The 23,713-nt window shown below is 39.0% G+C and overlaps 1 protein-coding gene across 3 annotated transcripts in view; it reads right to left on the reverse strand.

Moving 5' to 3' along the window:
• LOC148951637 (protein amalgam-like) overlaps positions 1-23,713 on the reverse strand; it is a 167,369-nt gene that overhangs the window by 93,424 nt on the left and 50,232 nt on the right. For all 3 annotated transcript variants that reach the window (XM_089090399.1, XM_089090401.1, XM_089090398.1), the window contains exon 4: positions 9,176-9,337. In XM_089090399.1, the coding sequence (XP_088946525.1) occupies positions 9,176-9,337 (162 nt within the window). The remainder of the gene's footprint in view (positions 1-9,175; positions 9,338-23,713) is intronic.

Consider the following 23,713-nt stretch of genomic DNA (forward strand, 5'->3'; position numbering starts at 1 on the left):
TAAAAAAAAATCATAATTACCTTAATATAGGCTGTTTACTAAGCCTGGAGGCTTAACTACCATGATCTTTTGCCTTCTGCCAGTTCTACGGGCTTTTTCTTTCTACCTGTTAGCCCAGGGCTTCTTCGGCTTTCGAACTATAAATTGGTCCTTTTGTACCTTATAGGATGTTAGATTGCAGAAGCAACTTGCTAAATTGTGAAATTCACTGTCAGCCCTTTTTTTCTTGCAAGCTGCTTCTGCAATCTAAGACCCTATAAGGTACCAAGGGAACAATTTCTAGTTCGAAAGCCGAAGAAGCCCTGGGCTAACAGGTAGAAAGAAAAAGTCTGTAGAACTAGCAGAAGGCATAAGATCATGGTATTTGAGCCCCCAGGCTTAGTAAACAGCCTATATTAAGGTAATTAGGATTTTTTTTTTCATATCTCTGGTCAAAGATTTTGAATAATTTTAATTATTGTAAAGGCCTCATCTATCATTGGAAAACTAAGTATCATCTAAAGCATACCGCTTGTACTTCTGGTTGCCAAAATACATCTTGTTATTGTCAACTCTGTTTTCCTCTCGTATGTCGTCCTCTGCGGTGGAGAGATTGTTTCTGTCCTCCTTTACTTAGTAGAAGTTTGTCAAATAAAATATTGTTTTCGAACTAAGGGGCTTCGATTCTATGACTTTATCGTCGACAAAAAGCTATTCTTCCCTCACCTCCCAAACGTGATTCTTCATTCTAAGGGCAAAGTGAACTCCAAAACAGTTTTGACACTCAATTTTACTGGGTCCCAAGTGCACCAGCCACGAGTGTCTTATTCTTCAAAGGAAAGTTTGTAAAAATCAGACAAATGTCCCAAAATACAATGAGTTATTTTAGACTTTCTCTTGGGGTTGGGGCCCCTCTCCTCCCCCAAAAATTACTCCGTCCAAATTGAAATTCTGGCCTTTCAGAGTGATTTCTCATGTATGCTCTAAACTCTTTTAATCCTTCGACACCTACCAAAGGAGAAGAGGGCTCACAAAACTATGATTCAAGCTACTAAAATACTCATTATTTATAGCGAACTTTCAGATTTCTTTTGTGTCTTAAAAGTTAATAAAAATTGAATGACGGAGATTACGAGACATTTTTTTTTTTCTTAGATGTTCAGGCAAACCTGCTTCCTGTCGTAAATATCATGTGTGTCGGCGATGGAACAAGAGAGAAAAAAGTATTTGCTTCCAGAGAGAAATACTCCCAAAATTTCTAATATGTGACATGTGTCGCTTCCTGTTAGTAGCAGCTGGAAACCTAAACTTTAGAGAAGAACTAGAAAACTTTTTTTAGCTGCAGTAAAAAAAAAAAAAAAAAAAAAAAAAAAATGGCACGATTCCAAGCTTTCAAAGATTTTGAAAGATTATTATCAAAATATACATGCATGTAAGATTACTGCTGAATTTCAACAGTCACTTCATTTACTTAGGGTGGTCAGAGACCAAATAAATTCAGCTCATATATTACCTTTTTTATTTTTACCAGCAAATTATTCTATGGAGAATTAAAATTTCATGTGCCAAAGGAAATTTCCAAAAAATAAGGAAGGTTACGCCTCTCTACCATCCTAACTTCATACGTGTAGACATGCTTCATACGTGTAGACATGATTCGTGTAGACATTCCCCAAGTGGCTTATATTTTTCAATAAGATTGATCTTTAAAGGTTTAGAAGTTGCTAACGATTGATATAGTATAAACATTTTAATATCAATTTCGTAAAGTGAAATGCCGAACGTAGGTTAAAAGTTTCGTAAAGAGCTTCCGATTTTCCCACAGTATATTTGGATGAAATTTTTAGGTAGTTGGTTACAAATCTGAAGTTATTGTTGCTAAAGAAAAGTCCAAATGTTAACCACAATAAATGCAGTTTTTACTAATTCTGTCAGACATCAACAGAAGGTCGTATTTAAAGGTTTTTCGATTAACTAATTAAAAATAGGTTCATGAAGCTATGATGCGAATATCCTAAAATAAATGCCATAATATGTAGCGTATAATCTTCCAAATATTTTCATATTTCTGTCGGCCTTTGTGTCCAAAATTTCTGAGCTTGTTGATTACAAGACTGCTATTACAATCTAGAAGTTCAAGAAACAAACACGGTAAGTCTGGAATGAGGCAGACTATGTCAGCTGACCACTTGCCTCTGGATATGGGATTTCCCCTAACTAAACACTCCATCTTAATGGGCAGCCGCAACCTGATGAGGTGGGTGGAGCCCATCCCAAGGACTCTCAGCATCTAGGTGAGTTCTAGCTTCAATCAGATTCTAGGCGTAGGGTCGAGTGGGCCTGCAACCTTCCACCCGAAATTTGTTATCTGCAACAAATAACAATGAAGGTGCCTGGGATGACCAACTCCTGTTTTACCTTCCACGACCCCAGCATGTCCCTGGACTGATTCTGGGACCATCGAATGAACTTTATCGACCAAGGTGGACTACACCTCGCTACCTGCAACGTTCCCTGACTCAACTTTCCCGGAGATAAATCAATGCTTACTTTCGAGCTAAAACGCTTCAATGTAGCTGTGGCTGGACTCACGGAAACCCGCCTTGTCGTAAGAGAGTCCAAGTATATTAGTGATCCAGACCTGATTTGGTCTGGTAACCCGAAGACTAAGAAAAACGGTGTAGGCCTCCTGCTGAACGCCAGAGCTAAGAGATGCCTTCTCTCTTATAAGGAATTCTCAGATAGAATACTGATGGCTTAGCTCCAGCACGAGCATGGAAAGTGGACAATTATTTTATTTTATGCTCCTACCAATCCAAGTTCTGCGGAAGCGAAGGATCAGTTCTACACAGAGTTCTCAGCAACCCTGTGTAGAGTCCCACCTCACAATATTGTTACTGTACTTGGAGGCCTTAACACTTAGTTCAATGACAGGTAGGGCATGTGGAGAAATGATCTCGGCCCTGTGACTCCAGATCCACTGAATGACAACGGACAAAGACTCCTCCAGCTCTGCAATACGCATAATCAGGTCATTTAAAATACGCTCTTTCAGAGACGAGATATACACAAATACATTTGGTATAGTAACAATGGCCGGACAAAGAAGATGATCGATTATATTATGATCTCGGGACGCTGGTGCCGCTGGACGCCGGACGCTGGTGACATATTGGAATAAACCGAGGATATCCCAGGAGACCCTGTCCGTGATTGAGCTGCGCCAGAAGGCCTGCTTAGCAAAGAATTTGCCAGAGCAAAGACATAATGGCCTGCGCAATAGCCTACTAAACAGTGATAGGAAAACCTTTGTCGACAAGAAAGCCAGTGATCTTGGATGTGCTGCAAAGAAAGGAGACACCTGCTCCTTGTAAAAACACCTCCACGAGCTGACGGAAGGGATTACTTCCATCGTGAGCCCTGTTGTGTCTGCGAATGGCAGCATGCTGGATGACTATGCAGGCCAGCTCTCCACCTTGGATCAGTCACTTCTCAATGCTTCTGAACGCCGAAACCATTGCTCATCACAACCCAGACCAGATTCAAGCAGCTACAACCACAGAGGCTACTTCTGACCTCGTATCGCAACCATTTACCACCTCTGAGATCCAAAATGCTGTAAAATCGCTAAATATATAGCCCCACCCCCTGGAGTCCGTGGTATTCCTTCAGAACTCTTCAAGTACATGGATGCAGCGATGATTCTGTGACTCCAGCTAATCTTCTTTGTCGTATGGACGACGGAAAGCATAACGAAAGACTGCTGTACTGGCATCATAATGCCACTCTGGAAACGCAAGGGCAGTCGTCAAATATGCTCCGATTACCATGGGATTACTCTTTTCTGCGTACCTGGTAAACTCTTAGCCATGCCACTCATGGACAGGTGCTTCCCCTTTTTGCGTAGAAAAAGGAGAGTCCAGCAAGCAGGGTTAATCCATGGCAGTTCGATGACGGAGAAAATTTTCACTATGCGCCAGTTGATAGAGAAGACTCGAGGGTTCCACTGAAATGCGTTTATCGCAATCGTGGATTTTAAGACTGTCTTCGATTCTGTAGATCGCCGTTCGCCCTGGCTGATACTGTGAACTACAGGCCTACCCTAGGAATATTTCTCGTTTTTCGAAGAGCTTTATGACGATACAGAGAGCTGCGTGCAAGGCAATGGAAGACGCAGTCCCACATTCTCCGTCAAGACAGGCGTCCGGCAGGGTTGCGCCACCGCTCCCGAGGTTTTCATCTGCGTCACAGACTAAGTTATGACGAGCACGACGAATCATCTTCAGTTTGATCTTCAGTTTGGCGACCGGCTTCTCTCTGATGCTGACTTATACGACATAGTGTTGGTTGCAGACACCGTCAAAAAGCTCTCCAGGTGCTGTCAGGAAAAGGCTCGAAAGTTGGACTGAAAATCAACTGGCAAAACACCAAAGTTATGCTCCTTGAGCCTCCCACGTCCCTTTCTAGTGTAAAGAAAGTCGACATTGGGAGCAACCAAGTAATGTGGTTGAAGACTTCACTTACCTGGGATCTATTCTGTTGAGGGATGGATGGATCACAAAAGAGCTAACATCTCGAACAGCCAAAGCGTCGGCAATTATCGGGAGGCTGAGCAGCGAGTGGCGAAAACCAAACACAAGCCGCCAAACCAAAATGCACATTTACAATGCGCCAGTCAGCACTGTACTGCTGAATGGAGCGGAGACTTGGCCAGCTGCAAAACCTATCCTTATCGCCGCTGAAGTCGCAGAGACGGAGCATCTTCGAAGGATCCAGGGACTTCACTGGACTGACTTCGTTAGCAGCCAGACCCTCCTGTCACGCACTGCACAAACTCCTTTTTCGACGCAGCTTGCCCAGTGAACTATTCAGTGGTAGGGCCACCTCCTTCGTATGTCGTGCGACGCCCCAGCACGATTTGCATTCTACATCGACCCACCCTGCCGAATGGAAGCGACATAGAGGACGTACCTACCACCAGGTGGAAGGACAAAGCCCATGAATTCCTCGCCCAAGTCCACTTCCCAGTGGAAGAAGCTGCGAGCCTGACAAGCGATAGGTCAACCTGATATTGTCGTTCTCTACTCCAAATCTTCGGCAGGAGCCTTAAGTCAAGTAAGTCAAAGTCACTACCGACAACTGCAGCACCATGCCACCTGAGGCCAACTTCTACCCCATCCCAATCTATTCACAGACTCTCTCTTTAGCTTTACAACCTCCAAACAAGTTCCCATTTCCCTTAAATCTTTCCTTATGACATCCTCTCACCCCATTCAGGGGTGACCTGCTTAGGGTTTGGCCGTAGACGGTTGCCTGACAAAATTGGGCAATCTGTCATCCTTCATCCGCAGGAAGTCTCCTAGCCATCTCAACTTTTGTCTCATTATAACCCTTGAAAGCAGTTGAAAGCAGGATTGACCCACATTTTTCGCACAGCCTACTGTTTGAGATACAGTCAGTGAGTCGGGTGCCCAAATTAATATGTAGGCAATTTCTCTGGAAAACATCTTGAAAATCCTTCTCAGTTTTTTTGCTTGAAGCGCCCATGTTTCAGAACCATATTTGGCAACTGGCATCACTGTAATCTTGGTTCGAAGACTTATCTTCCTATTCTTCCAAACTTGTTTTCAACTTTGAAAAAGACACCTTGACAGTTTGTAGTTAGGAACCGTAAGTAAGGAGTATTCTAGTTTTAACATCTTCACTGCTCCTACCGTCTTTACTAATAATACTACCAACGTAAGCAAAGCTGTCCACCTGATCAGTCTTTTCGTTACCCAATGCCACCTTTTCATCTTTACTTATTCCTTGCCTTAGTGACTTAGTATTCTTAACACTAATTTTTAAACCTATTCTAGCACACTGAACTCGGAAACCTTTTATCCCCCGTGCGAAACCCCCGCTTCAGAACTCACGAATCCTCCCCCCCCCCGGCTTAAGAACCATACTTAACCACTGTCAACACTGTAGCTTCTAATATTCTATTCTTGGTGTGCAGACTTATTTTCCTATTCTTCCAAACTTAAGTTTACTTAGGTAAGTAAAAGGTGATGTAGGTACAAGGTAAGCACAATAAATGGTTCATTACCTTAACCAAAGGCAGAATTTAAGGATACTTGAGGCCATTAAGGACAAATAAAAGGCTAAAATTACAACTCGCATGCATAGCCAATATCTTTTTGTATTAAAAGATGTTTGACAAATTTGACTTTTATATTAAAAGATGTTTGAGAGAGTTGATTATAAATTTGAGTTTAATATTGTATCAAAATATTGTATCATAATATAACATCAAAGCCAAAAGCCGAACAAAGTAAGGACATATTTCAAAAAGGCTTTTTAAGGAACTAGAAGCTGAAATTATATTATGACCTTCCTAGAATGGAACACAACGTATGGTCAAAGTGTCTCATAAATGGCTTTAATTTTTTGCTTTGAGAAAATGGCAAATGGTTCAAAGTATTTCACAACATGGCTTGAAATTTACACCATATGTCATGTCAAAGGGCTTCTTTGGTTGTTGATTGGATATCCAAGGCAGATTTGGCAAAATAGACGCTACAAAACACAGCCTGCACTAATAAAAATGTTTAGTGTGTTGCAACAAAACACACTATCTATCCTTTTTTCACAATAGCTTCCAATTTCCACCCCCTTTTTATGAAAGGGTCTCTGACCTTGATGATTGCATATCAAAGGCTAACGATGAAACATGGAGGTTCAAATCCCAAATACAATAAAGATTACACAAGTAGATTTTGTTTGTAAATAATGTTGATTTCTAAGTGCTTTGACGTCAATAATTATAAAAATGAGGCAAAAATGGAAATTTTGGATAGTCCACTATTTCAAAATGATCGAAATAATCGAAATCTTAAAACAATATGCAGGAAGTAACTTGCATGTTTGAGAATGGCTTCTAATTTCTGACTTAATTTGCACCAAATCTTGATTTGGATCCTGCATCAATGACAGTCTTGTAGCCTTCCTGAGGGGGGGGGGGACAATACCCAACTTATTTATTGTAATTGCTGTTTTTGTTTTTAAGCATCCAGTACTTTTTGTTTGCTTTAAGTCTTATTGTTTATATTGTTATAATTTATTGTTATAACTGTAATTGTTATAACTTATTGTTATAATTTATTATTTTTTCTCTTCGTTATAAGTTTATAGTAATTGCTGCTCGTTTGAAGTTCGACATCTTATTTAAGCTATTTTTCCTCGTTTCAAGTCTTTACTTCACTCTTTACCTTTCTTGGAAAAACTTTACTTCTTTTGGGAAAACAAACAAAAAATCATATCATGATTCAGTGGCGGAGCCAGCTTAAGCAAACCCTCTTGATAAGTGGTATGACCAGAACTGTTTTGCTTAAAACCAGATAATGAGGTGGCAAGGTGGTCAAACAGTTTGTGGTAAGGAATTATAAGTCAGAAGCGACCCGGCTCAATAGTAACCGAAACTCTATAAAACGGAATATTGATTCCAAAATATATATCAAAACAATTGAATTTTTATGCTGATTTTAAATATATAAATTTCATTAAGTTTAATCTTACCCATCAAAGGTTACGAGCCTGAGAAAATTGCCTGATTATCGAAAAAAGGGGAAAGACCCCCTAAAAGTAGTATAATCTTAATGGAACCCATACCATTAGTTTCAGCGTATCAGAGAATCCTACTGAAGAGGTTTCAAGCTCCTATCTGCAAAAATGTTGAAACTTGTGTTTTTTGCCCGAAAAAAGATCACGGATGCGTGTTTATTTGTTTTTTGTTTGTTTGTTTGTTTATTTGTTTTTCCCCAGGGGTGATCGTATCGACCCAGTGGGTTTAGAACATCGGGAGAGGACTCATTCTAATGGATCTAGTGCCCTTTTTAAGTGACCAAGAAATTGGAGGGCAACTAGGTCCTTTCCCACGCCATTTCCCCCCCAAATTCTGAGATAGCTATTTTGTTCAGCATAGTTAAAAGGCCCAATAAATATGTCTTTGGAGATAACATGACCTCCCAAAGCCCCTGGCGAAAGTTCTTTAAGTTATAAAATTTTCCCATCGATTACATACAGTATTTGTTATTGGGAAGTGTGCATACATATTTGGGGTGGGGAGAGTAGGACAAGTTTTATGGTGGGGGGGGGGGGCATTTTGCACGGAGAGAATTTTCGATGGAGAAGGAAGTCTTCAGGGAGTGAACTTTTCAGGGGAGATTTTATGCTGTGGGAATTTGCCAGAATTCCTAAACGAAATCTCCTTATATGTCTTGCTTTGTCTTTATCGACTCAATTTTACGCGTGGAGGTGTTAAGGCTAATTGTCAGGGGTAAATTTTCACCAGGACTGAATTGTCCAGAGGATATTTCCGTTGGGAGGGGTATTTTTGAGGAGGTGGAGCCAGATTTTCTGGAGTTACTTAAAAAACGATCAGAAATTGAATATAGAAAATACTTTTTTTTTCAACTAAAAGTAAAGAGCAACATTAGAACTTCAAACCAATAGAAATTATTACGTACATGAGGGAGGTTTCCCCATTCTCAACACCTCGCTCTATACGCTAAAGTGTAAATTTTGTCACAAATCTTTAAAAACGACTCATGAAAAACAAGGGTCGTTTAATTAGAACAATAAGTATTTTTTTTTAAGTACCGAAAAATTTTAGCGTGAAGAGCGCTCATATACGATATACTTTCTGTTCGTTTTAAGTTTTAATGTTGCTCCTTACTTTCAGCTCAAAAAACTAGTTTATTTTACTTGAAGAAAAAAACTCACCCTCATAGATTATGTTTCGATGTGATTAAGATAAAAAACTCGAGATTATGGGAAAGTTTTCCGAGGGTTGTCAAAAAAGAAGACTTTAAAAAGGGGAGGATAGGGCAGGAGTAAGTGCAAGTGTATTAGGCTGAAGATGCTTAACGCTGCGAGAAACTTGAAGTAATAATAGTAGCATAAGTAGTTGTATAATGTATGTCTTAACTGATCTATTTGTGTTAATGGACATTTAATCATTAGTAACTTCATTTGATAATGCTATTGAAAGAACAATTGAAAAAAAAGCTGAATAATTTTATTGATGGTGTTGTTACAAAAACGTGAAGAAAAGACATTATAAGAACAAGGTTGGGTAAAAGCTATAGAGAAATGCATAGAGAAAAAAGATGATAAATAAAAGACAAACAAGATAAATAACAGGGAAAAGTCTTACGTCAATGTAGTATTATCGCCTTCATTAATTATTTGATCGCCGCTAAAACCAACATCATCAATATCCGGTGGTGTGAGAACTGTTAGATGACTTATTTGTGACAGGGTCGGTGTTGTACTTAATTGGCACATATATGATCCACTGTCTGTGGTGCTAACTCCTCTGAGGAAAAATCTCATTGTTAAAGGATGATATTTGAAGATGGGCTAGTGGGATCAAAATCATATTGTTTTAGGGTGTAGGTAGGGAGAGGGGGGGGGTCTGGACTCCAGGGTCACGAACCCTTGAACCTCTAAAAAAAGGTTGCAAAAACGTATGAGTAGACTGTGAATACAAATAAAGCAAACTAAAAGTAGATGGAAAAAACTAAAACTAAAAAAACTAAAACTAAAAGTAGAAGAAAAAGAAAATATCATTCGATATGCATGTTAGTCTAGGACGTTCATATCTTTATCTTAACATAAATCCCTTGGGGTAGTACTTCTCTCAATATTCCCCACCTTTTTTCCACTGCATTTCAGCTGCAAGCCCCACCGGTATTTCATCTGCAAGACCCTGAAATGTCGGGACTCCTGGACGTTTTCACACTTTCACGACAAAGTTGTCTTAGTAAATAAAGATTAATTCCTTTTCTTCGTGACGATATAATAGTTTTCCAGTTAGGTTCATTCCTTAAGCGATACTTCACTCGAGAACATCCAACTTTCAAAAGGGACTTGTTCTCTGCTTCAGTGTCTATCTTCTGACACTAAAACTTATCTGAGCTCTTTGTCATAACTTGGAAATTTTCAAGTTAGAACATACATCTTCCTATGAAGTACAAAGAGAACCTATTCAATAAATGGCAATTTGCATGGGTTTTTGGTGACTGGTTTAAACAGAAAGGGAAAGAGGAAAACAAATGAGCTTTTGAAAGAAATAAAAAGAAAAAACATTTATAAAAATATTTTCTTTGATGATGTAGATTAGCGTCTACCAGTGAATTTATTATGCACGAGCCACTATTTTGAGTTAGGGGAGGGGGAGGGGGTAATGAACCGGAAAAATTAACTTTGAACTTTGACTTTATCCAATATAAACACAAAATAAAACACAACTCCAGGGACTGATCAATGATCCCTAGGGCATAAATGTAGTCCCTGGAGATTATATGGGCCTTACAAGCGTTTACAAATAATCGTACAAATAAAAAAAAGTCGTGGAGGAGTGGTGGGATCTTAAGCCATATCGTGTCTCTTTTGGAAAAGATTGTTTCATCTGTTTTTTTGAATAACACGTGGAAAAAATCAGCACTGTCCAAGATACTATGCGCACAGGTGAAGTCAGTTCCCTTGTATGTCCAATATCCCAGACCTTAGCCCCCAAGATTTTTTTTCAAGATTTTTTTTTTCCTCAAAGATTGAATATCCGAAGGGAGTCTGAGAGCCAATTTTGGAAAAAAGGAAGCAACGGTGGAGGTTATCATCGCTATTCCTTTTTTTCTCGTAGAAAGCCATGGACAATGTTTGTGCAATTCCTGAAGGACATAAGGCTAAATTAAGGTCATCTTCGATATCTACTCAAGGATCTTCTAGGATTTTCGAATTTTAATGTGATAATCCCAAACCTATTATTATTTCTGACGAAGGTTTTACTCAATTCTGACTCGAAACTAAGAAGTAAAGTCTGTTGAATTTGAGAACCCCTTTATGGGTCACTCAGTATATAATCCATGAGCATCCGGATTATTGGGCATCGAAGAAGCAAAATCAGTGATATGGCGTGTCACTCAACCCCCATTTAACTCAACTCCGTTCAATTCAACCCCTTCAACTCAGATATTTGTTCGATTCAACCCTATTTCAATTGAAATCCATTCAGTTCAATCAAATTCAACTCAACTTTGGTTTAACTCAACCTCGGTGTAACTCAACCCCCCCCGACCGGTCAATTTAGCACCACGCAATTTAAGCACATTTAACTTAAACGCATTTAGACCACATCCATGCAGTTCAACCTCCAACAAACTCAACTCAATACAACTCCACTCCAATGCAACTCAGTCCAATTTAAGTCAACCACCATCTATCTCTAATCGCCAAGTTTGCAATATCAGCCTTATAGTACTTAACGCAGTAGCAATGTCGAAAACTTAAGGTCAGAGTTTTTGCAACTCAATATATATCTCAACCTTACTTAACTCAATCCTGTTCTATACCACCACTTTAACTCAATCCTCATTGAACTGAAACCCTATTAAATTCGACACCGTTCAATTCAACTCCCGTTTATCTCGACCTCTGTTTACCTCAGTCCCATGCAATTCAACCCCATTCAACTCATCCACCATGCAGCCTAACCTTCACTGAATTAAACTCCATTTAACTCCAACCCTCTGCAATTCAACCCCAATTCAATTTCAATCCGATACAATTCAACACCCGTTTACCCCAACCCCATTCAAGTAAACTCCGTTTAACTCAACACTCATTCAAGTTGACCCTACTGAAAAAAAAAACAAAAAAAAACAGTACAAGCAGTTTTAGAAAAATTTTAAGCCAGTTTTAAGTACTCGCTTGCAGAAATGTATGGCCAGCCTTTGGATAATTTTCAACAAGCGCTGATTAGAAGCTCAAAATTCGCTATTTGTTTTGCTCGCAGTATCAACCTTATATTGTAGGTCTTTATCACAAGAAGGCTAAAGACAAATGTGTTTCAAAGCCACAAAGCCTTGTGGACAGTTTAAAGAAAGGCAAGAAACCCAAAGTGAGAATCCCCCTCCCAAACAAAAAAAGAGCATGAGCAAACTTCCAATGTGCCGCACACTAATTATTGCGCCATGAGATCATTAATAATTGCAAAATAAGGCTGCTTAAGCAGGGGTATTTCATTACTTGAATGCTTTTGTCACATAAAGTTATAGTTATTGGATACACTGTCAAAAGTGCACAGGGATAATGCTAGGCTACCCTGTTTGCAGAAGTAGCAGAGATGTAGGGCTAAGGAGTGGAGCAATAATTTACACGACTTGCTGTGACTAAGCTTTCGTCCGAGATACATTTGCGTTGCCAGCGGGAGAATCCCTGGAAAGCTCAATGGCAGCAGGGAATGAGGCAATTGCTAAGAAAATCGTTGTTCATTTTGATCTGAAATAATGTCAAAATCCTCTGTGAGGCCAAGGCTCTATATATACCGGTGTACGCTCCGTTGACTAAGGTTACACTCATGCAGGATTCACAGTTTTAAATGTGTCAAACATCTCTGCTAAATTTTTCTGCTCCTATCTGCCAATACGTGTCAGCTACTGTAGTTCTCCTAATATGTCATTATCAACGTCACAAATAACCATTTTCTTCACACTGATTTAAATAAAAATGCCGCAGAGATTGGAGGCCCAATAACAGTAACTTATTTAGAAATATAAATTATGAAGAAAGGCAGTGCTCTGGTCATATGAACCTCGACCCATAATACCCAAAAATTAATGAACGGTGCTTCAAAAAATATAGTTTATTATGAAAAAGTGTCAATTGAAACTGATTCAAAAGGGATAACTAACATTCAGGTTCAACTTAGCATTAATTGGCAATTACGAAAACTTTTTTTTTTCTGTTTTTGACGCCAACCGATATTCAGCATGCGTCTCAAGCACATATTTTCGAAAGCTGTGAGTTTTTTATCTGTCCTAACATCTAGTTTCCAGCACTCACTGGCATAAAATGGCATGGAAAAAAACGTTGCTATTAAGAAGTTGCAGCTTGAGTGCAAGCGAGTACTTCTTTTATTTCCAACAGGCTTAAGTTTGTTGAAAGCAGCGATTGCCATGCCAATTCTTCTCTTGACCTCATTTTGTACCTCTCCTGTGTAAGCTTCCGAGGTACTTAAATTGATCGACTCTGCTAATTTTGTACAGGAGCTTAACTGAAGAGCCTGCTGTTGCCATTGATTTAGTCTTGTCTATGTTGATGTTTAGGCCGACTTTCTCCGCTTTAAAGCTTACTTCGTTAAGGAGCTCACTGCTTTGTCCTCTCCAAAAGTGCCACGTCATCCGCAAAGTCAAGGTCCTAAAGGATTTTATTTCCGACAGTTACTCCAATACCAGTCACTTTTAGCGAAACATGGCCCATTACAATAACAAATAAAAACGGTGATGGAACAATCCCTGTCGCACTCCTGACATATTTTGAAGTACCTAGTTGTTCGATTCTCTGTCTTTACGCAACATTCCGTATTTTCGAAAAAGGCCATGATCAAACTTATTCTTTTCTTGAGGCCCCATAATACTGTAGAATTTCCCAGAGTGTGTCACGGTCCACAGAATCGAAGGCTTTTTCAAAATCGATTAAGAACATGTATATCTTGTTGGACTACTCATTTGCTACTTCTATCAGAGTCCTGAGTGTGAACATGAGGTCTGAACAAGATCTACCTTTACGAAAGCCTTGTTGCTCTTCTCTCAGAAACGGATCGAGTGCTTTTTTCAGGCGCTCGAGTATTACAAGCGCTACAACCTTACTTGGTGCTGATATTAGGTTTACATCTCGCCAGTTATAGAAGGTAACTGCATTACTTGTCTTAAATATCTTAACAATTATCCCTTTGGCCCAGTCGCCAGTGACCTTTTCGGACTGCCAGACTGTTGCAATCAGTGCTATCCACAAGAAGAGGCATGTCCTCACTGATGCCTTGATCATTTCCGAAGTTATGTAGTCTTCACCAGGTGATCTTCCATTCATGAGTTTCTTCACTGCAACAAGTATTTCCGCAGATTTTGGGAGATTTTCTTCAATTTTCAGGTTAAGAAATGGCCCAGAAGGGATGATTCTCGGTCAGTTGGTCTCAGTCTATACAAAACCTTTTCGAAGTGGGATACCCACCTCTCATCAATTTTCTCAATTTCGGTGAGAAAATTTCCGCTTTCATCTTTGACTTGGCTGGATCTGCTGGGAAGCTTTCCTAGCATTTCATTTGTGAGACTGTAAACTGCTTTGGAGTCTCCTTTTCTTGCTATTAATTAAAAAAACTTTGCGAAATAAAAGTTTTTTAAAGAAATGTAAAGGTCATTTTAAAGTTAAGCTCAGGAGATACAAATACCTGTTAAAATCCAAACTCAAAACGACAGAAATTACTATTAAAGAATATATGAAACCAAAAAAGAATAGCAATTAAATGAACAATCATAGCAAAAAACATACAACAAAAAATAATATAAATGAATAAATAGATCTTAAAGCAAGTAATGCTTAGATTGAATATGAAAATCAAGCTTAAAATGAAAAAAAATAGTTTTCTATTAAAGTATAAATGAAACTTAAAACGAACAGAAATTAAATAAACAGTCAATGCGAACAAACATACAATATATATTGATGTGCACCCCCTAGCGTCAAACCCGACCCCTTAATATCCTCCCACAATATATATTAATGTAAATGAATAAATAAATCTTAAAACAAGTGAAACTTAAATTGAATTTACAAATCAAGTTTGAATCGAATAAAAATAACTACAAACAAGAGTTCGGGTATCACCTCACTGCAGAAGCCTAAAACCAACTGCGTCATTGGTGCCTTACTGAAAACTATATGAGTCTTGAACAGTCTTGGAAAGTATAAACAAAGTCAAATTGAATATTAGATATATAATAATCTTAACTGTTGAAAGATCCATCAGTTCAAGATTTTTTTTCACTGTAATTTTTATTTTCATTTTCAATGCTGTAAAAACTGGAAAAGAATAAATTTGTAATATACGAGTAATTCGTTTTCAGTGAAGCACCAATGACGCAGAAGGCCTTAGGATTTTACAGTTAAAGAATGGGACAGTATCCAAATTTTGTTTGTAGTGAAACTATATTTGTCTTGAACAATCTTGGAAAGAACTAATAAATTAAACTGAATATTTTGTGTATAATGATATTAATTGCTGAAAGCTTATCATTTCAAAATTTTACCGTAATTTTAATATTTATCTTCAATATTAAGTACAAAAAAAAACATTTGTAATATAATTCGTTTTCAGTAAAGCGCCAATGACGCAGTAGGTTTCAGGCTTCTGCAGTGAGGCGATACCCAAACTCTTGTTTGTAGTTATATTTATTCGATTCAAACTTGATTTGCATATTCAATTTAAGTTTCACTTGTTTTAAGATTTATTTATTCATTTACATTAATATATATTGTGGGGGGATATTAAGGGGTCGGGTTTGACGCTAGGGAGTGCACAGGGTTGGCTGTGTAAAACCTTTAAATTGGAGCACTATTTTCACGAATCTCAGTGCATTTATACACAACTAGCAGCGCATCCAGAAGATCCAGGATCAAACATGCCCTATTTTCTTCATTAATTAAAAAACTTTTTCCGCAAAATAAGATTTTCAAAGAAAAGTAAAGAACTCCATTAAACAAAAATGAGCAAAAATAAAATCAAATAATCTACCAAGCGTGAAACTACCGAAAATCAGCATCGATAAATAAATGAAACTCAAAACGAACGTAAATTACAATAAATAACTGAATCAAACTCAAAACGAGCAGAAATTAACATAAGTTGGGCTCAAAACCTCTATGCCTTCCCAAGGCCAGAACATAATTTGCACTTCACTGAAAAAAATATACATCCTTAAATACATAATTTCCAGAACTTTCAACTACGTTAAACAAAATAGGTATCTCTGAACATTGATTGAATGTGTTTGGGGAAATGGAGGGCGTAAGAGGGGGGGGCGGGTAATTACTCTCCACTCACTTTCGACTATTAAAAAGGGCAATTTCAATTTCCAATCAAATGAGCCCCTTTTGAAATTTCTACAACAACTTTCTATATAAACCTTATATGCCCCCAGGGCATAACTTACAACCCTTGCACTGAAAACTCTGATGGGGTTATCATCCTAAAAGACCTAATTTCCAGAACTTTCGAATACGTTGAACAAAATGGATATCTCAAAATTTTGATTGGATGTGCTCGGAGAAATGGTGGGCGTGAGAGGGGGCTTAGTTGCCCTTCAATCACTTTCGACTAATAGAAGGGTAATAGCCCTTTCAATTTTCAATTGAATGAACCCTTTTGGATGTTTTTAAAACATCAATTTCAATAAAAACCTTACATGCTCCCAAGGCATAACTTAAAACCCTTGCCCCAAGGGTTTTGGAGGGGGATGGGTTGTCATCCTTAAAGACCTAATTTCCAAAACTTTCAACTGCGTTGAATGAAATGACATAAAAATTTTAATTGGATGTGTTTGGGGAAAAGGTGGGCGTGAGAGGGAGGTTAGTTGCCCTCAAATCACTTTCGACTATTAAAAAGGGCACTAGCCCTTTGAATTTCCAATCGATTGAGCCCTTTTTCAAGTTTCTACAACAAACATTTCAATAAAAACCTTATATGTCCCCAGGGAATAACTCATAACCCTTGCCCTGAAGACTTGGGGGGGGTGTCCTGCTCAAAGGTATAATTTCCTGAACTTTAAACTGCATGGAACAAAATGACTATCTAAAAATTTTGATTGGATATATTTGGGGAAATAGTGGGCGTGGAAGGGGTGTTAGTTGCCTTCCAATCACTTTTAATATTAAAAAGGGCACTAGCCATTTCAATTTCCAATCGAATGAGCCCTTTTTGAAGTTTCTACGACGACGCGTTCAGTAAAAACCTCATATGCTCCCAGGACATAACTTACAACCCTTGCCCTGAGGGCTGTGGGGGAGTGTCCTCCTCGAAAACATAAATTCTATCTGGAAATCCACAACACTGAATTAAATAACTATCTCACAGTTTTGATTGTATGTTTTTGGGCAAAAGATGGGCAAGACAGGGGGGCTAGCTGCCGTAAATCCCTTTCAACTCTTAAAAAAGACCCTACCCTTTTGAATTTCGAATCGAAAGAGCCCCTCTTCAAGTGTCTCCAACTAAGATTTCAATAAAAACTTATATGCCCCCAGGGCATAACTTATAACCCTTGCCCTGAAGACTGTGAGGGATGTGTCCTGCTCAAAGGTATAATTTCCTGAACTTCAACTGCGTGGAAAAAAATGGTTATATCAAAATTTTGAATGGATGTGTTTGGGGAAATGGTGGGAGTGGAAGGGGTTTTAGTCGCTTTCTAGTTGCTTTCGACTATTAAAAAGGGCACAAGCCATTTCAATTTCTAATCGAATGAGCCCTTTTTGAAGTTTCTACGACAACACTTTCTGTAAAAACTTTATATGCCCCCAGGGCATAACTTAAAATCCTTGTCCTGAGGGCTGTGAGGGGTTGTCATCCTCAAAGACCTAATTTCCAGAACTTTAAACTACGTTGAATTGCTATCTCAAAATTTTGATTGTATGTGTTTGAGGTAATGGTGGATGTGAGAGAGGGGTTAGTTACCGTCCAATCACTGTCAACTATTAAAAAGGGCACTAGCCCTCTCAATTTCCAATTGAATGAGCCCCTTTTGAAGTTTTTATCATAGAGTCTCAATTAGAGTCTCAGTCATCAATTTCAATAAAAACCTTACATGCTCCCAGGGCATAACTTAAAACTCATGACCTGAGGGTTGTGGGGGGATGGGTTTTCATCCTGAAAGACCTAATTTCCAAAACTTTCAACTACGTTGATCAAAATGGCTATCTCAAAAGTTTTGATTGGATGTGTTTGGAGAAAATGGAGGGTGTGAGAGGGGGGTTAGTTGCTCTCCACATCACTTTCGACTATTAAAAAGGGCACTAGCCTTTCGAATTTCTAATCAAATGAGCCCTTTTTGAAGTTTCTACAACAACTATTTCTATATAAAACCTTATATGCCTCAAGGGCATTACTTATAACCCTTGCCCTGAAAGCTGTGATGGGAGCTATCATCCTCAAAGACCCAATTTCCAGAACTTTCGAACTACGTTGGAACAAAATGGACTATCTCAAAATTTTGATTGGATGTGCTTGGGGAATGGTGGGCCTGGAGAGGAGAGTTAGCTGCCCTTCAATCACTTTCGACTATTAAAAGAGGCACTAGCCATTTCAATTTTCGATCTGAATGAGCCCTTTTGGAAGTTTCTACGACGATCGCGTTCAATAAAAACCTTACATAGCTCCCAGGGTATAACTTACAAACTCATGCCCTGAGGGTTGTGGGGGATGTGTTCTCCTCAAAAACATAATTTTATCTAGAAACTTTACAACTACGTTGATACAAAATGGCTATCTAAAAATTTTGATTGGATGTGTTTGGAGGAAAAGGTGGGCGTGAGAGGGGGCTAGTTGCCCTCAAATCACTTTCGACTATTAAGGGCACTAGCCCTTTGATTTTCTAATCGAATGAGCCTTTTCAAGTTTCTACGACATTTTCAATTAAAACCTTATATCCCCAGGGCATAGCTTACAACCCTTGCCCCGAGAGTTGTGGGGGAGTGTCCTCCTAAAAATCATATTTTCTATCTGGAAATCAACTTCGCTGAACAAAATGGCTATCTCAAAATTTTGAATGGATGTGTTTGGGGGAATGATGGGCGTGGAAGGGGGGCTAGTTGCCCTCCAATCACTTTCGACAATTAAAAAGGGCACTAGCCCTTTGAATTTCCAATCGAATGAGCCTTTTTTGAAGTTTCTACGATAATGACTTCTATGAAAACCTTATATGCCCCAAGGGCATAACTTAAAACCCTTGCCCCGAGGGTTGTAGAGGATTGTCCTCATCAAAAACATATTTTCTATCTGGAAATCAACTACGCTGAACAAAATGACTATCTTAAAATTTTGATTGGATGTATTTGGGGGAATGATGGGCATGGGGGGGGCTAGTTGCCCTCCAATCACTTTCGACTATTAAAAAGGGTAATAGCCCTTTGAATTTCCAATCGCCTTTTTTGAGCCTTTTTTTAAGTTTCTACGGCAACGAATTCTATGAAAACCTTATATGCCCCCAGGGTATAACTTAAAACCCTTGCCCCGAGGGTTGTAGAGGAGTGTCCTCTTCAAAAACATTTTTTCTACCTGGAAATCAACTATGCTGAACAAAATGGCTATCTCAAAATTTTGATTGGACGTGTTAGGAGGAATGATGGGAGCGGAGTGGGGGGGGGAGCTAGTTGCCCTCCGATCACTTTCGACTATTAAAACGGGCGCTAGCCCTTTGAATTTCCAATCGAATGAGCCTTTTTTTGAAGTTTCTAGGACAACGCCTTCTATAAAAACCTTATATGCCCCCAGGGCATAACTTAAAACCCTTGCGTGATGGTTGTGGGCTATCTAAAAATTTTGATTGGATGTGTTTGAGGAAAAGGTGGGCGAGAGAGGGGGGCTAGTTGCCCTTAAACCACTTTCGACTATAAAAAACCTTATATTCCCCCAGGGCATAGCTTACAACCCTTGCCCCGAGAGTTGTGGGGGAGTGTCCTCCTAAAAATCATATTTTCTATCTGGAAATCAACTTCGCTGAACAAAATGGCTATCTCAAAATTTTGATTGGATGTAATTGGGGGAATGATGGGCATGGGTGGGGCTAGTTGCCCTCCAATCACTTTTGACTATTAAAAAGGGTAATAGCCCTTTGAATTTCCAATCGCCTTTTTTGAGCCTTTTTTTAAGTTTCTACGGCAACGAATTCTATGAAAACCTTATATGCCCCCAGGGTATAACTTAAAACCCTTGCCCCGAGGGTTGTAGAGGAGTGTCCTCTTCAAAAACATTTTTTCTACCTGGAAATCAACTAAGCTGAACAAAATGGCTATCTCAAAATTTTGATTGGACGTGTTAGGGGGAATGATGGGAGCGGAGAGGGGGGGGGGGAGCTAGTTGCCCTCCGAACACTTTCGACTATTAAAACGGGCGCTAGCCCTTTGAATTTCCAATCGAATGAGCCTTTTTTGAAGTTTCTAGGACAACGCCTTCTATAAAAACCTTATATGCCCCCAGGGCATAACTTAAAACCCTTGCGTGATGGTTGTGGGGCAGTGTCCTCCTCAAAAAGATATTTACTATCTGGAAATCAACTACGCTGAACAAAATGGCTGTCTCAAAATTTGGATTGGATGTGTTTGGGGGAAGGACGGGTGGGGGAGGGGGGGCTAGTTGCCCTCCAATCACTTTCGACTATTAAAAAGGGCACTAGCCCTTTGAATTTCCAATCGAATGAGCCTTTTTTGAAGTTTCTACGACAAAGCCTTCTATAAAAACCTTATATGCTCCCAGGGCTTACTTTAAAACCCTTGCCCCGAGGGTTGTGGGTGAGTGTCCTCCTAAAAAAAAGTATTTTCTATCTGGAAATACACTACGCTGAACTAAATGGCTATCTCAAGATTTTGATTGGATTTGTTTGGGGGAATACTGGGCGGGGGGGGGGGCTAGTTGCCTTCCAATCACTTTCGACTATTGTAAAAGGCACTAGCCACTCCAATTTGCAATCGAATGAGCCCTTTTCGAACTTTCTACGACAACGCCTTCGATACGAAGTGCCCGGGTATGGAGAAAGAAAAATTACCTTAGCAATATTTTGAACTAAAATAGCTATTTCAAATTTGATCTGGTCCATTTGAGGAAAAAAGGTGTAAGGGGGGGGGGTTTCCTCTCAAAACTTTTGACTCTTAAAAGGGTACGTGATAACTAGTCGAATGAGCTGTTTTTAGAAAATGAGCAGTTCTTAGAAGAAGGCCCAGTAAAACATTAAAGCCTAATGGTCTTTATGACCTTATGTTTTCTATGGTCTAAAACTTCGTAACAGAAAAAAAATTAATTAAAAAAAAAAAAACTTTACACAAGAGATAACCATTAACAAGCAGTATATAGAGGTATCCTTCCATTTGCGCTACAAATGGGAGGCTATTAGGGGGTCGGGTTTAATTTTAAGGTGTGGGCGGACGGGGTTGGCTGTGCAAAACCTTCCAGTTGGTGGCCCTATATTTACTGATCTTATTGCAAAACTAAAAACAATACAACATTGAAACATTATTGCCTTTATGGCAATAAGGAAATACTTCTATATGGAGGCAAAATCTACAAACAGAAAAAATTCTTTTAGTAGGCTATCTAGAAAGAATTATATAATCGTTGCAGTACATAAACCTATCCTCTAATTTGCGCTGCAAATGGGAGGATATTAGGGGGTCTGGTTTAATGTTAAGGAGTGGGCGAGTGGAGCTGGCTGTGCACAACAAAATGAAGAGCTTTTACAAAAAGACCCAATAAAAAATTAAGGTCTAATGGTCTTTATGACCTTTGGTTTTCTATTGTCTAAAAATTAGTAACAGAAACAAAATAATTAGAAAAAACTAAAATAACTTTACAAAAGAGATAACCATTAACAAGCAGTATATAGAGCTATCCTCCCATTTGCGCAACAAATGGGAGGAGTAGGTCGGGTTTAGTGCAAAGGGGTGGGCGGACGGGACTGACTGTGCAAAACCTTCTAGCTGGTGGTCCTGATTTCACTGATCTTATTACACAACTAAAAAAACAATAAAACATTGAAACCTTACTGCCTTTATGGCGATGAGGAAATCCTTTTATATGGAAGCGAAATCTACAAACGGAAAAAATTCTTTTAGTATATAGAGAGAATTATATAATCGTTGCAGTATATAGCGCTATCCTCCCATTTGCGCTACAAATGAGAGGAGGGGGTCGGATTTAATGCTAAGGGGTGGGCGGACGGGGCTGGCTGTGCACAACCTTCTCTTTGGTGGCCCTGTTTTCACTAATCTTAGTGCACAACTAAAAAACAATAAAACGTCGAAATCTTATTGTCCTTATGACCTTTAGTTTTCTATTGTCTAAAACTTAGTAACATAAGAAAATTAATCTAAAAAACTAAAATAACTTTACGCAAGAGATAACCATTCACAAGCAGTATATAGAGCTATCCTCCATTTGCGCTGCAAATGCGAGGAAATTACGGGGTTGGACAGACCTATCCTCCCATTTGCACTGGAAATGGGAGGATATGAGGGCGTCGGGTTTAATGATAAGGGGTAGTTGGGCAGGGTAGGGATGGCTGTACACAATAAAATGAGGAGTTTTTAGAAAAAGACCCAATAAAACATTAAAGCCTTGTGGTCGTTTTGACCTTTTGTTTTCTATTGTCTAAAACTTAGTAACAGAAAAAAAATAATTAAAAAAACTAAAATAACTTTACAAAAGAGATAACAATTAACAAGCACTATATAAGGCTATCCTCACATTTGCGCTACAAATGGGAGGATATTAGGGGGTCGGGTTTAATCCTAAAGGGTGGGCGGATGGGGCTGGCTGTGCACAACCTTCCTGTTGGTGGCCCTGTTTTCACTAATCTTAGTGCACAACTAAAAAACAATAAAACATCGAAACCTTATTGCCTTTATGACCTTTAGTTTTCTATTGTCTAAAACTTGGTAACATAAGAAAATTAATTTAAAAAACTAAATTTATTTATTAATTTACATTAAAATCTATGGTATGTTTGTTTGCATTGATTGTTTATTTAATGACTGTTTGATTGTTTATATGCCCCCAGGGCATTACTTACAACGCCTACCCCCCGGCCCTGGTGGGCTGTGTCGACACCGGAGTTATTTGTTATCAGAACTTTGAACTATTTTAACAAAATGTCTATCTCAAAATTTTATCTAATGTGTTTCGGGCGGGGAGGAGGGGGGGGGGCTAGTAGCCCTCCAATCTCTTTTGACGCGTAAAAAGTGAACTAGAACATTCAATTTCCAATCAAATGAACTCTCTCTAAAGTTAATACGAGCATCCCTTCCATAAGAAATAATATGAAGGATTCGGAGAATCCTTAAATTACAACCCTTGCCCTGAGGGCTGTGGGGGAGTTGTCATGTAGATGCCCTCAAATCACTTTCGACTATTACAAAGGGCACTAGCCCTTTGAATTTCCAATTGAATGAGCCTTTTTTGAAGTTTCTACGACAACGCCTTCTATAAAAACCTTATATACCCCCGGGGCATAACTTCAAACCCTTGTCCTGAGGGTTGTGGGGGAGTTTCCTCCTCAAAAACATATTTACTATCTGGAAATCAACTACGCTGAACAAAACGGCTATCTAAAAATTTTGATTGGATGTGTTTGGGGGAATGATGGGCGTGGGGGGGGGGGCTAGTTGCTGTCCAATCACTTTTGACTAATACAAAGGGCACTATCCCTTTCAATTTCCAATCGAATGGGCTTTTTTTGAAGTTTCTACTACAACGCCTTCTATAAAAACCTTATATGCCCCCAGGGCATAGCTTAAAACCCTTGCTCTGAGGGTTGTAGGGGAGTGTCCTCCTCCCGACAATTTGAAGTTAGTACCTTCAGTCGTTCTTGGTATATTGCTGAAATGTCTTATTGGCAACCAGCATACAAACAGTGTGTTTTAATTTATTTTAAAGCAACATTTAATTTTTAAGCATAATTGGCAAGTTACCTAACTGTGGAGGGTTGACCTACCCAATAACCCTAGAGATATAGTTACTAGACCATTCAGCTATGCTGACCAAAATGGCTGTCTAAAACTTTTGATTGGAACTTTTGATCCAATCACTTTTGACTCTTAAGAGGCCACTAGAACTTTTAATTTTCAATCAAATCAGCTCCTTTAAAATATCAATGAT

This window comes from Artemia sp. Qi Xiang Cuo, chromosome 6 (genome assembly GCF_049724085.1).
Source record: "Artemia sp. Qi Xiang Cuo chromosome 6, ASM4972408v1, whole genome shotgun sequence".
Lineage (NCBI taxonomy): Eukaryota > Metazoa > Arthropoda > Branchiopoda > Anostraca > Artemiidae > Artemia > Artemia sp. Qi Xiang Cuo.